The 13936-nt window shown below is 50.9% G+C and overlaps 1 protein-coding gene across 1 annotated transcript; it reads left to right on the forward strand.

Moving 5' to 3' along the window:
- The first annotated feature begins 1594 nt into the window (after window positions 1-1594).
- Window positions 1595-5751, forward strand: LOC104585540. The gene is made up of 3 exons (XM_024456038.1): window positions 1595-1663; window positions 3916-4690; window positions 5349-5751. The coding sequence occupies exons 1-3, from the start codon at window positions 1595-1597 to the stop codon at window positions 5510-5512; spliced, it is 1008 nt and encodes a 335-aa protein (XP_024311806.1). The 3' UTR covers window positions 5513-5751.
- Window positions 5752-13936: the final 8185 nt, after the last annotated feature.

Here is a 13936-nt window from a genome sequence, read left to right on the forward strand (position 1 = left end):
CGCGGCCCTCAGACTTCAGCCTACCGATCTCCGACGCCTTCTTGGTGTTGTCATCGTCGATCAGCCGGAGTCCCTGCCGCACCATGTCGAGCTTGCCCTGAAGGGACGAGCTGGCATCTTGGGCGGCCTTGAGCGGCCCCGCAAGCTCGCGCTCCCGGGAGCGGGCCTGGCCTGCAGCTCCTTCTCCCGGCACGCTGAGGCTTCGGCTGCTGTTGCAGCCGCCGTCTCCAGCTCTCCGACCTCGCGGCGGAGGCGCTGGATCTCCAGGGAGTAACCGGACAGTAAGTCCGTCTTCTCCCGGAGACGCCCTTGGAACGAGTCCAGAGCCGCCTGGTGCTCCTCCTCGCTCTTGGCGTGTGTGGCCTTTACCAGCTCGAGCTCCCGCTGGTGCTCTTGCTGGAGATCCCTCAGCTGCCGAAGGACCTGCGCCTCCGCCACCCCTTGCACAGCAGGCATTGCCCGACTTGCCGCGCCTGCTAGAGCTCCTCCCGGAGCCGTTGCAGCTCGGTGCACTGCTCCTCTGCCTCCCGCCGCGCTGCGCCTAGTTCCACTATGACGCGGGCTTGGTGCTGCTGCGCATCGTTGAAGAAATCGACGAACATCCGCTGCTGCTGCTGGATGTTGTCGATCACTTGGTCTCCCTGCTGGAACACGCTGGGGTCGAAGGTGATCCGGCCCCAAGTCCGCTCGGCGAGCTCCCCTAGGCCCAGGCTGAAGGCGACTCCGGCGGAGGAGGAGGACCCGCCGCGACCGTCTGCGACCCCGAGGGCGCATCAGGATTTGATGGCACGCCCCTGGCCTGGCCGAGCCCCGCTGCTCCATGCTCGTCCGAAGGGGCGAGCTGGGGGCTCGGGGGCTTCTCCAGGGCACCACCGCCCGTCCCGGCTGGCGGAGGCTGCTCTGTGTCACCCGCCTCAGACGGCGCCCCCTGTGCGGCGTCACCTGTGGCCGCAGTCACGGCCCCGATAGACGCTGTGACCGATTGTTGAAGAGCTCCGATGGAGGCAGCCTCCGTCAGAGTATCGTCGTCGACCTCGCCAGTGAGGTCGATCCCCTGCACCTCTGTAGGCGCGAATAGGTAAAGAAAGTGTTCGAACATGCACGTACCTGCCGTCGGGCCGGTGCCCTGCGAGCTCGAATCGGGGATCCTTGGGTCCCCAACAGTCGCTGCCGCCGTCACAACCGCTGCGTCAGCAGCGTCTTGGTCGCCGCCGCCCGATTCCGGGCGAGGCTTCTTGTTGGGGCTGCCGGCGCCGCCCCCTCTTCCTCGACGAACTGGAAAACGCAAAAATAGATTAGACAGGCACAAAATAATTTTGTGAAATCAAAGCTGTTCTGGACAACATTGGACTTACCCCGCTGGCTTGAGCTTGAGCACCCTGTCCGCTAGGATGCTCCTTGCCGGAGGGCCGCTTCGCGCGGGGGGAGCTGTCGGAGTCGCCGGGGTGGTCGAGGCGGCTGCTGCAGCCGCGCCACTGCCGCCGGAGGCCCCAGCCCCCGCGTCTCCGTGAGGCTCCTGGAGTTGCGGGCTGGCCTCCCGCCTGCCCGCCCGCTCTGCCACGGACCGCCTCACCAGGGGGACGTCGTCTTCCTCATGGTCCTCCTCTGGCACGACTTCGTCGGCTGCCGGGGGAACGTCGTCGTCACCATCATCGTCGCTGAGGTCTCCTCTGACGCCCAGCGAGGAGTCGTCGGAGTCCGAGCCCTCTGCTTGGCGAAGGCCTGGCCTTGGCCCCCTCTCCCCGAGTCCGCAGTCGGCTCCTTCCCCTTCTGGGGCCCGGGCTGCAGGGGGGAGGGTTGCGCTGAGGGGTCCTCCCCGATCCCCCACTCGTCGCAGGGTGGGAGATCCCGGGCTCCCGGGTTCGGGATCCCGCCGTGGAGCGGGTTCGCTCCAAGCGGGAGCAGCCGGTAAGGTTCGTCCTCGCCAGTGATACCCTTCACCCAGAATTGCACTTCCTCCGGGAGGAGGTCCGTGCGCTGCAGCCGGGTCCGGTCGCCGGCCCCGGTGTACATCCCCGCCGGATGCGAGCGCCGCTGCAGGGGGGCCACGCGCCTCCCGATGAAGGGGCACGCCACATCCGTGTCCATGAGCCCAGCCTCACAGAGCGCCTTGATCTTCGCACAGATTGGGGCCAGCTCCTCGTCCTTCTGGTTGCGGAGCGTCTAGTCGTCAGAGCCCTTCGGAGGCCCGAGGGGCTCCTCGTGGAACTCCTGGAGCTCGTCGGTGCGCACCCAGCACTAGTCGTGGCACCATTCGTGCTCGATCTTTTTCTTCCCCAGCTCGATGAATTCCGATTTGATCCTGTCGCGGAATCGGAACACTACCCCCGAGGACAGGGGAGCTTTCTTCTCCACCCTCGGGTAGTAGTAGTGGCGGAATAGTGCCACGGCATCACCCCCACGAACGCTTCACAGAGGTGTTGGAAAACAGCCAATGTGAAGAACGACGTGGGGTGAAGCTGCGCCATGATGAGCCCGTAGGTCTCCATGATGGCTGAAAGGAAGTAGGAGTGCGACGGCACGAACCCGCCAAGGATGAACCTCCCGAAGATCCGGAAGTAGTGCCCGTCGCGCTCCGCACCGACGGGGAGGACCCACGTCGGCCCGTGCTCATTATGCTTGGTGGCCAGCGCCAAGACCAGCTTGTCGACTCCCTCGCCGTTGTACCCGGGGGAGAAGAAAGCGAACTTAGCTCGCATTTAGTCATCCTTTCGGGCTCTGTCCGACATCTCCTTCTTGCCAGCATTTTCACGCTTTTCCCCTTTGCTGGTGCTCCCCTTGGGACGGTTCTGTCCCTTGGAAGACATCGGTGGCGGTGGAGAGGAGATTTGGTCGGAGTTGGGCACGGGGAGCTTAGGAGGAGGCAATGGCAGGAGCGAGAGGCAATGGGGAGTGCCCACCGCCGGCCTTGGGTATTTATCGGGGCTGGCGGACTGCAACAGACACCCCCACGATCGGCAATAAAAGAGCCCTAAAGAATTGGTGATTAAGAGTGGGGTGCGCGACGTGGCCTTAACTCCCTGTGATTAAGGGGGATAAGACACGAAATCGTGCGCCCGACCGTTTTGCTCGGAGGAGTGAAACTGTAGATGCGGCCTGCAAGGCCGGGTGCCAGGGGGTTTCCCCCTTGGGACCCACGCGTCGGATAGGGCGTAGCCCGGCAACCAACTGAGGATAATACTTGCTGGGAGCTCCAAGGCTACCGGCGCACGCATGGGGGCTACTGTCGTACCAGTGGCTCACGGGGTCCCACTGCTACGGGACGCGTGGGTCGCATGTGACGAAGCCCTGTCAGGAAGGCCTCCCGGGAAGCGATAAGTCCGGGAAGCCTGCCTCGAGGAGACGATGCTTAGTGAAGGTGAAGCTAAAGGCCGAGTACAAAATGCTCCCGGGAACCCCGGTCCCGTGAAGCCGAAGGAACGCCTCCCGGCAGCTAGCAGGTGCGCTAGCCAGGAGGGTGCACCCCAGCAAACCGCGCTCGGGCATGCAGGCGGGACTCGCAGAACAGTGAAGACAGGACAAGACTGTAACATCCCGAGAACAATCCTTTTCCTTTTAAGCCCTTTTTGGACTGTCTTGTAATTTAATCATCTTCAGATCGTGTCATGCTCATGTCATCTTCAATTTGCCATGTCATTAGCATCATGTCGCATGAAACTATTTTTGCATAAAGGCTGTCGTTCCATGTGTTTGCCTTTTCGTGTGTTCGTAAAATTCGAAACCTGTTTTTGTACAAATACTAATTTGGGTTTGACAAATTAATTCCGGGTCTAATTAAACCTACACCGTCTCTCTTCTTATTTTTATTTCGAAATCAAATTAAATATCAGATTAGTTTATTTTTTGTGTGCGACTGTTTGTTGGGCCAAAAGCCAGCCCATTAAGCCAAACCCTAATTCTTTTGCTTGCCTGTAGAAAGCTAATCCTCTCCTTTCTTTTTCTTTCTCCCTATTCTTTTCCTCCTGCCGCCGCCAGTTCTTCTTCCTCCCGAAAGAATCCCCAGGCACCTCCTCCTTCCATGGCCGGCGCGCCTCCCTCTCCCCGCGGCCTTCCTTCCGCAACCCCCTGGCCTCGCGTGCGCCGCGCCGCCTCTCCCCGTCGACCGCGCCCGCCTCGCGCCCTGCTGCTCCCCTCACCGGCGACCACCACCGCTCACGCCCTTCTCCCTTGCCCGCACCTCCGCCTCTCGCTCCCCTCGTCGCCGGTTTTGCTCCGCGCGCGCGCCTCCCGTCCTCCCCTGCTCCGCCCGCGCCTGCACCTCGCCCCCGGCGCCGCCTGCTGCCCCCAGCCACGCCGCCTAGGTCCCCTCGCTGTCCTCGCTTGCTGCTCGCCCAAGCCGAGCCCCTGCACGACCAAGCCTCCTTGCGTGCTGCTGCTGCTCTCTATCTCCCTCTCGGTTGTGTGCTGCTGCTGCTCTCTATCTCCCTCTTTGTTGCTGCTGTTGCTGTGCTAGCTCTCCCTCTCTCTTCTCTCCTGTTGTGGTGTTGCCACTGCTCTCTGCCCTCTCGGTGCTGCCGCTGCCCTCTCTCTTTGGTGTGTTGGTGTTGCTGTCGCCGTGTGCCGAGGAGACCGAAGACCTGGAGCCGGACGAGTTGCTGCGCACGACTATGTCGTCTACAACGCCAACATGTACAACTACTTCCTCTACGTCGACTACTTTGTCTACATCGCGACGCTGCACGTGTCCAAGGTATAACGTGCGACCATCCCGTGAGCCGACCGTTCTTCGGCGTAGACCCGTAGGTTGCGACCGATGACATTCATGTGTTGTATGAGATGCCGTGTATGTACCGATAATATCGATAGTTGCAGGTACCTTGTTGCCATTAGTGTGTGCAACCCCGACCTTGTCGGTTCTTTGTGCTATTCTTGTTAAATCATGTGTTGCACCTATCCATGTCCAAATCATGCGAACTTGACATGTAAATTGTTCAGAAAAATGCAAGGAATATTAATATGGCATTTGTTTTCCCATTTGAATTTGATATCTTCAAATCTGTTTGAACGGTAGTTTGAATCCCTTTGAAACTTGTTTAATTCATACAAGTTGTTTCCTAACTCCAAAACTGGCAAACCTTATATGCATTTTGATCACCAAGACCTGCTGAACCTGTTCATGGCATTCTCATTCATGTTTGAGCAACTGTAACCTACTGTTTAGTATAAAACACCTTACCTCTTGCTTATGGAGTTGGAATTCCATCCATTTAATATGATTAGTGTATCATCTACTCACTTGCTGTTAAGATGTCCTGCATCATCCTTTGATTGCACATTTAACATTACCATGTGTATCTTGTATGCTTATACTTTCCTTTTATGTGGTGTATTTGCTTCTTCCTCGCTAGTCTTCGATTCCTACGACGATGACTACACTTGTGTTCTTCTTCCAGGATTCTTGCTCAATTCCGGGCAATTGAGTACTCCAGGCAAGCAGCCCTTCCTTGACCATGTTGATTATACCTATTGCCTCTCCCTCAAATCTTGCATTAATTTACGATCGCAGTCTTGACACGATGCCTCTAGGAATTGCATAGCTTTTAGTCAGCTCTACTCAAATAACTTTGTCTTGTTACTTGTCCTATTACCATGTCACATATTTGTTGTTGCCCTACCTCTTGGCCATTAGATGTCATGCTTAGTCGCGAGTCTAGTGTCCTTATATCTGGGGTTCCAAAATTGCTACATCCACATGCTACTTTTCTGTATTTAATTGCAATTGTTAAACTTGACCTGTTATTACCTGCACAAGGCAACGATGGGAGGCCGTGCTAACGCATTGGTGTTTTGTTCCATTGGCGCCGACCTAAGGACTGAGTTCTCGTTTTCGCCGACCCAAGAAACTTCGCGCTAACCGCTCGTGGGAGAATATATGGGTTCCCCCTCGGCTTAGTACTCGTTTCATAGCTCTTCTAGGGGTTAGATAGTTCGGGCGTTCCATTTGGCATTTGCATTGCATGCACATAGAGATTCGTGGAGACTTGTTGGTGACTTTGCATTCATATAGGACTACGGCACACATCTGGAGTTGTCATTCTGCGGACACTGAACCACTACCAGCTGTTCCCGCAACTCTTGAGTCCGTACGACGCTTCGGCCGGGCTCTCCTTTTGGATTAGACTCAGTTGGGTGGTTCCCTGAATTAGTTGTGGGGCTTGGAAACGTCGTGTCGCCCAATCCTGCCGACACACCTTTTGTGTGTTCCTACTCGAGTGGCAATAAGGGTTGGATGAACGTGTACGGGTAAATTGGCACACCCTGCAGGGATAAATCTTTCGGAAAGCCATGTCCACGGTTATGAACGACTTGGTTGGTCATTACTTGATCATAGAGAACTTAACCAACTTAAGCTCAACAACATGACTAGTAATTAAGGATTGTTCATGGATATGCTTAACACTGCTTAAGTGTGAGTTTCCTTTGGATTGCTTCCTCACAGAGTGTTGAGGGGTTGATATGAGGATTGTGTTGTTTTGTGTCTAGTAAATAGGTTAATCACCTTACACCCTGGTAGACGCTTCTCATCCTCTCATTAGGCGTTGTTATTAGAGTGTCTCTCCAGATATCTACTGCTGCATAACCCCACTTTACCCTCCTTTGAGACATGTTGCATACTAGCATAGATCTCCCTGCAAGTCTTGCGAGTACTTTGTACTCAGTTGCTTTGCTAAGTTGTTTTCTTCAGAGGTTTCAGCAGAGCAGATGAGCCGCTAGCTTCTTCGTGGAGCACAACGTTGGATTCGATGTTTAGCCAGGAGATCCAGATCAGGGTTCTAAGACTCGTGGCGGGTTTCCTTCCAGCTTCCAGCCTCTTCAAGCCATGCTGTATTCTTGTCCGTACTCGGGCATAATTCGACTTCCGCTGATGTAATGATGTAATGTTGGTGATATGGACATGCTAACCATGGATACGACCATTAGAACCCTAATTGTTGGTATATCTAATAACAATTATAATCAGGTGAACTCAATTACAAAATGTTTTCAATATGTTACTTGCAAAGAGGCGGAGCTACTATCTTGTGTAATCTTATTATGTAGGCATCTTATTGAACTTTACAAGTCCAAAGTGAAGATCAAGTGTGATAGCCTGCAAAGGGAGATTCAAAGTGAAGCCTATCAAGTCTACTTTCCAACAAATCAAACGGCACATGATTCGGAGCTTGCTAGAGAAAGATATCACGAATTAAAGTTGAATCCGATTCGGGTCCGAAGTGTCAGGAGACCCGAATTTGTTTTAATCACCCAGGCCACATACGGAGTCCAAATCAAGCAAACAAGTACTTGTTGGAAAGGTAATGACAAGAGCTTTCCAACGGATCTAGCCCCATCAAGAGATTCGACTCGTGCTGACCGTGGCAGACAAAACAAGCGGACAGATCTGTTTTTCTGTTTCCTAAAGAGTTGTAGTTTGTTAGGGAAGTTAGAGATAGAGTTGGATTTCGGCCTCCTTACTCAAGGTGGACGAAAATATCTGTCTCTCCTCCTATTTATACCCCATGAGCCCCCCTATGAAGCCTTGGGTTTTGTTTAGTTAAAAGTTAGCCATCGCTACTACTTCGTGTAATCGCGTGTGTCGGTTAGACCACCTGTTTTACCGCTTTCGGAACCCCAACTTATCGTCTCGTTGAGACATTGGTTTGATATAGTATACTCGCAATTTTAGATTGCATCCGCTATTTATCTTGTTCTTGCTTGTTCTTCGATTTCTTGCAGGAACAAAGACCTTCGTGGTCAGGTTGATCGTGCCCCCGCGTGATCAATAACCCTCTGGAGTTGGTGTATCGATTGCTAAGGCGCTGCCTCTTAGGCCGTAGTCGGATCGTCAACGTCACCTCCTACCCCAAATCGAGAGTTATCAATCTCATCGAAAGATCGGGCCACCCGCACCCGTATCAGTTGGGACTTGTGTCTTCTCTTTGTAATATTTGTTATTCCGCTCCTTGTATAAGCTTTGTAATTACTCTCTTCTGTAGAGTTTTGGTAATGATATTCATGTTGCAAAATCCTGTGATGAGCACCTTAATGCGTGTATGTATTGAAGTGTTTATCGTAGGTTAAGAACCTGAGGCTTGAATTATGCAAAGGTTAGCAATTTGGGGCTAAATTGTATAATTCCGGTCCCGGGGTCTTACAAAGACGGCGAACGTAGTACATTTAATGCACCGACAGGAGTCTTATCGGCAGGCCTAGGCTTGCTGAACAAGGCTAGAGCGACTACCCTGCGAACCGTTTTTCTACCGTGTACAGTAGACAGGGTGCTGCATGGCGTCCAGCGAAGATCAATCAAAATGTGTTCTGTGTGGCTATGACATGCGTCTAGGCAACGTGTCACGCTGCATGCATTGGCACCTGTGGTATCTCCTTGTTTATAAAAGGAGGACCAATGCCACCGGTGAAAGGGTTCCAACCCGAGTGATTAGAAGATAGCACAGCGTTCACCTAAGTAGCCAACCCGGGAACTCCCCGGGTGATCTGTACGCACTCAAACTTGTGAATACAACTCAAAGCAGGACGTAGGGTATTACACCTCCGGGTGGCCCGAACCTGTGCTAGTCCCTGGATCGACTCACTAGCACACACAGTCTCATGATGAAATATACCGAAACAAAGGTCAAAAGTACTTTATTACATCGCATCATCCAGAATTTAATTAGTACTTACAACCTCGCATGACCTCTTGGGCCAGCATAAAACAAATACTGTTTCATCATCATAAAACAATGTTTCAAAACTGCAGGGGAAAAAGGGTTGAACATTAGGGCCACACTATTCCAAGGTGAGAGCATGTTGGAATGTAAGCACATGACTCACAACAAAACGACGAACCTCACTCATCGTCGGATCCACCTGAATTGTTAATTGCAGCCACTACGTGGTCAATACATTTGAATGTATTGGCAAGCTCACTAGAGTTATAAAGGACCTACCAAGTACATGCACAGTTTGGCTAAGTGGGGTTTGGCTATTTTGCATAAAACCATCATTATTCAAATCATATCATTTTTAGACAAATAGTTTTGAATTCTATTCTAGACGGGGTAGAAACACCCATGCTTCTATTAACCTAGGCACATTGAGTAGAAACATCAATGCTCCTACCCGGTTCAAACCATTCATTTTATTAGGAAATTGGAATGAGTGAGACCTTCCTTACAGCCCCAATATCTAGTTGCTCATAATTGCAATGGCTAGGGTTTAAACCCTAAAATGAGGTTTTATTTGCATCTGCAAAACAATTTAATTCAAAATATTTATTTCTCTGTCCCATTGGACAGAGGACAATAAGACAAAATTTTGGGCACTGGTCTTATTCAAAAAGGAGTTCTAGATAATTAGTTATGATTTAAATGGCATAAAACCCTAATCTGTAATTTGAATGTGATTCAAATATTCAAATTTGAATTTGTACAGTGCCAAAAGATTCTATACTTCCTAAGGATTCCAAAAAGGTGTGGATCATTAAATTTAGCCAAACAGATTTAAAATTATGATCATTTGAAGTTACACGGGCCTATCTGCAAAATGCCAGTTAATTAATTAGATTTTCATTTTATTTAGGCAGTGACACGTGTCATCTCCTGATTTGCGCATACCGGTTCGTTTAAAATAAAATCTAAGATCTAATCAGACAGTTGATTGAGATCCAACGGCCCGGGAGCATCAGGCTCACCTCCGGCCGGTTAGGGTTTCGACGGACGGCGTCCGGTGGCGGCACGGCACGGGCGGGGCGGCGCGGGAGTGTTCCAGCCACGTGGGCGCGATGGGGAAGCGACGGGCGACGGCGGCGTGGCACGGCGGAGACGGGGGCGCGGTCGGCGCGGGGTCGGTCGGTCGGGCGCCTCGCCTAGGACGAAGCGAGCACGACGGCGCGGCACGGGCTCCGGCGAAGGGCGCGGGCGGCGGTGCGGGCGGCGCTGCAGGGCACAAAAATGGAGAAGAAGCGCGTCAAACGATGCGCCCGGACAAGTAGAGGAAGAGGGGAAAGAAAATGGCGGCGCATACCCATAGGGTTCACCGGCGACGAAGGAGAACGGCGACGGCGCGGGCGAACTCTGGCAACGAATCGGGCGGCGTGGGCGCAGCGATTCGGGCGAGCAAGAGAGGGGACAGAAGCGCGGCGGCGAGGGCTTTATAGGGACGCGGGCTGCGCATTTTGGGAAGGTTGGGGTGAGGAGATTGCGGCGGTGAGCGCGTGGGGACAGCGGCCGGGAATCGCGGCGGCGGCGCGGGCGCTTTCCTTCGGGAACGAAGGCCCTGACAGGTGGGCCCCACCTGTCAGTGGCAACGGCGCGCGCGCGGGCGGACCGGGCTGGCTGGGCCGGCTCGCGTGTGGTCGGGCGCGGTTGGTTCTGGGCCGGTTCGGCCCAAGCGGTCGGACCGGTCCGGTTCTCCCCTTTTTTTTTTCTTTTAGCCTTTTCTTTTTCTGTTTTTCTCATTTCTTTGATATCTTTTGAGTTTGAACTCCAAATTGGTCCAAATAAATTCCATAAAATTTGTAAAAACATGTTCTACCATGATACAACTTTTGGAAGTAGTTTCTCTTCAAAATAAAATATAAAAAAATACATTTGCCCTATAAATGCCTTTAGGACCATATAACTATTTAAATAAAATACCTTTTCAACTCCAAATAATTTTCCAAAAATTACGGGATAGCTTATATATGCATTAAACCCCTTTTATACATAAAACCTATTGGTTTGAAGATCCAAAGTTCAAATGGGTGTAAACCCTAAGGTTTAAATTGAAATAAAAACTTTTAAAGCCTTTTGAGATTCAAATTTGAATTCAAATATGCAATTGTGGCATGATGCTCATGGATGCAGTGCACATGTAAAAGTTTGAAATTTTTGGGATGTTACAGACCTAACCCCCTTAAGATGAATCTCGTCCTCGAGATTCGGTGTGGCTAGCAAAGAGGTGTGGGTGATCTTCTCGAAGATCATCTTTGCGTTCCCAAGTGGCTTCTTCTTCAGTATGATGGCCCCATTGAACTTTGCAAAACCTGATGGTCTTGGATCGGGTTTGTCTCTCAGCTGTATCCAAAATCCTGATCGGTTTCTCCTCAAGGGGTATTGTATCCCTTAGGGGTGTGTCGGCCATCTCGGGGTGACACTTCTTTAGTTGCGATACATGGAAGACATTGTGGACATTGGATAGTGCTTCCGGTAAATCCAACTTGTAGGCTACCTCTCCTTGTCGTGACAAGATCTTGAAAGGTCCAATGAAACGGGGTGCTAACTTTCCTTTTATGCCAAATCTCTTCACTCCGCGTATCGGCGATACTCTGAGATACGCTCTATCTTCAGCTTGGTAGGTAACTTCCCTACGTTTTGTATCCGCATAGCTCTTCTGTCTTGACTGAGCTACCTTCAGTCGGTCTCGGATGAGTCTAACCTTTTCTTCGGCATCTTTTATCTAGTCTGGGCCGAATAGGCTACGATCTCCTACACCATCCCATAACAATGGTGTTCTGCACTTTCTCCCATACAGAGCTTCAAACGGTGACATTCCTATGCTGGCTTGGAAGCTGTTGTTGTATGAGAATTCTGCATACGGCAGATTGTCATCCCAACTAGATCCATAATCTAGAGCGCATGCTCTCAACATATCCTCAAGGATCTGATTTACTCTCTCGGTCTGTCCATCCGTCTGCGGATGAAAAGCTGTGCTGAACTCCAGTCTCGTCCCGAGAGACTCGTGTAGTTGTCCCCAAAATCTTGAGGTAAATTGAGTACCTCTGTCTGAAACTTTTTCCTTGGGTACTCCGTGTAAACACACTATTCTGGATATGTAGCGTTTTGTTAATTGTGCGCTGGTGTAAGTGGTCTTTACCGGTATAAAGTGGGCAACCTTGGTCAAACGATCAACCACTACCCAAATAGAATCGTATCCTGATCTGGTCCTTGGTAAACCGGTGATAAAGTCCATGCCAACTTTATCCCATTTCCAGTCCGGTATAGGCAATGGTCTCAGCAATCCTGCTGGCTTCTGGTGTTCTGCCTTAACTCTACTGCACACATCGCACAAGGCTATGAACTCGGCAATGTCTCGATTCAATCTGGACCACCAAAATGTTTCCTTTAAGTCCATGTACATCTTTGTGTTTCCAGGGTGGATTGAGTACGGTGATTCATGGGCTTCTTGTAAAATCAGTTTTCTGATTTCCGGATCCTGCGGTACGCAAATCCATTTTCCGAACCAAATGGTACCCTGGTCGTCCTCACGAAAATCTTTGGCCTTTTCGATAAGCATATTCTCTTTTATTTCCTTAATTTCCGAGTCATCCTTCTGTGCTTCTCTAATCTTATCCAGCAACGTGGGTTGTACTTCCAAAGTGACTAAATAACCTTCCGGCACTATTTCTAGTCTGAGGTCCTTGAACTGTTCGCATAGCTTTGGTGGTAATTCTCCAGCTGTTAGTCCATTCAAATATCCCTTGCGGCTCAATGCATCGGCTACTACATTAGCCTTGCCTGGATGGTATTGTAAATTCAGGTCGTAATCTTTTATCAGTTCTAACCATCTTCTCTGCCTCAGGTTCAACTCCTTCTGAGTGAATATGTACTTCAGACTCTTGTGATCAGTAAACAGCTCACAATGCTTTCCCATCAGGTAGTGTCTCCAAGTCTTCAGGGCGTGCACTACCGATGCTAATTCCAAGTCATGAGTGGGGTAGTTGTCTTCCTGGCTCTTTAGTTGCCGCGAAGCGTACGCTACAACTCTTCCATTCTGCATTAAAACTCCTCCCAATCCTTGACGTGAGGCGTCACAGTAAATTTGAAAATCCTCCTGCAGGTCAGGTAAAACAAGGATGGGCGCAGACACTAGTCTTTTCCTCAATTCCTGGAAACTTTCTTCACAGTTCTCGTTCCAGGTAAACTTCTTTTCCTTCTTCAAGAGCTCAGTCATGGGTTTCGCTATTTTAGAGAAACTCTCAATGAACCTCCGGTAGTAACTAGCAAGTCCAAGAAAACTGCAGACTTCTCCGACATTCTTTGGGGCCTCCCATTCTGTAACTGCTGCAACCTTAGCTGGGTCAACAGCTACTCCGGCTCCTGACACTATGTGTCCAAGAAAGCTGACTTTTGACAACCAAAACTCGCACTTGCTGAATTTGGCATACAGCTTGTGCGCTCTCAACTTCTCCAATATCATGCGCGGATGCTGCTCATGCTCTTCCTTGCTCTTGGAATAGATCAATATGTCATCGATGAATACCACGACAAACTTGTCCAAGAATTCCATGAACACCTTGTTCATCATGTTCATGAAGTATGCAGGTGCATTGGTCAAACCGAATGGCATCACGGTGTACTCGTACAGTCCATACCTAGTGGTGAATGCCGTCTTGGGTATATCCATCTCTCGAATTTTCAACTGAAAATACCTTGATCGCAGATCGATCTTTGAGAACACTTGAGCTCCCTTCAATTGATCGAAAAGATCATTGATTATGGTAAAGGATACTTATTCTTTATCGTCACTTCGTTTAGTGAGCGATAGTCAATGCACATCCGTTGGCTCTTGTCCTTCTTTCCCACAAACAGGACAGGTGCTCCCCATGATGATGAACTAGGGCGGATGAAACCTTTCGCTAACTGTTCAGCTAGCTGCTTCTTCAATTCCTTTAATTCATCCACAGCCATCTTATACGGTCTCTTGGCTATGGGTCCACTTCCTGGCATTAACTCAATAAGAAACTCCACATCACGGTCCGGTGGCATGCCTGGTAATTCCTCTGGAAACACGTCCGGATATTCCTTCACTATTGGTACATCGTCCATGCTAACCCCTTTAAGAGCATTAATCTTGGGTTTCTTAAGCTCGTGGGTTGACTTGTACCGGATGCGTCTCTTGTCTGGGGTTGTGAGAGTGACAGTCCTCGGGGCACAGTCTACTAATCCTTCATATAGGATCAACCAGTCGATTC

Source organism: Brachypodium distachyon, chromosome 5, assembly GCF_000005505.3.
Source record: "Brachypodium distachyon strain Bd21 chromosome 5, Brachypodium_distachyon_v3.0, whole genome shotgun sequence".
NCBI lineage: Eukaryota > Viridiplantae > Streptophyta > Magnoliopsida > Poales > Poaceae > Brachypodium > Brachypodium distachyon.

Coding starts and splice junctions, on each gene's coding strand:
- LOC104585540 (XM_024456038.1), top strand. CDS start 1,595: ATGGTCCTCCTCTGGCACGACTTCGTCGGCTGCCGGGGGAACGTCGTC. Junction 1,664..3,915: donor TCACCATCATCGTCGCTGAG/GTCTCCTCTGAC, acceptor GCTTGCCTGTAG/AAAGCTAATCCTCTCCTTTC. Junction 4,691..5,348: donor CGACGCTGCACGTGTCCAAG/GTATAACGTGCG, acceptor CTTCCTCGCTAG/TCTTCGATTCCTACGACGAT.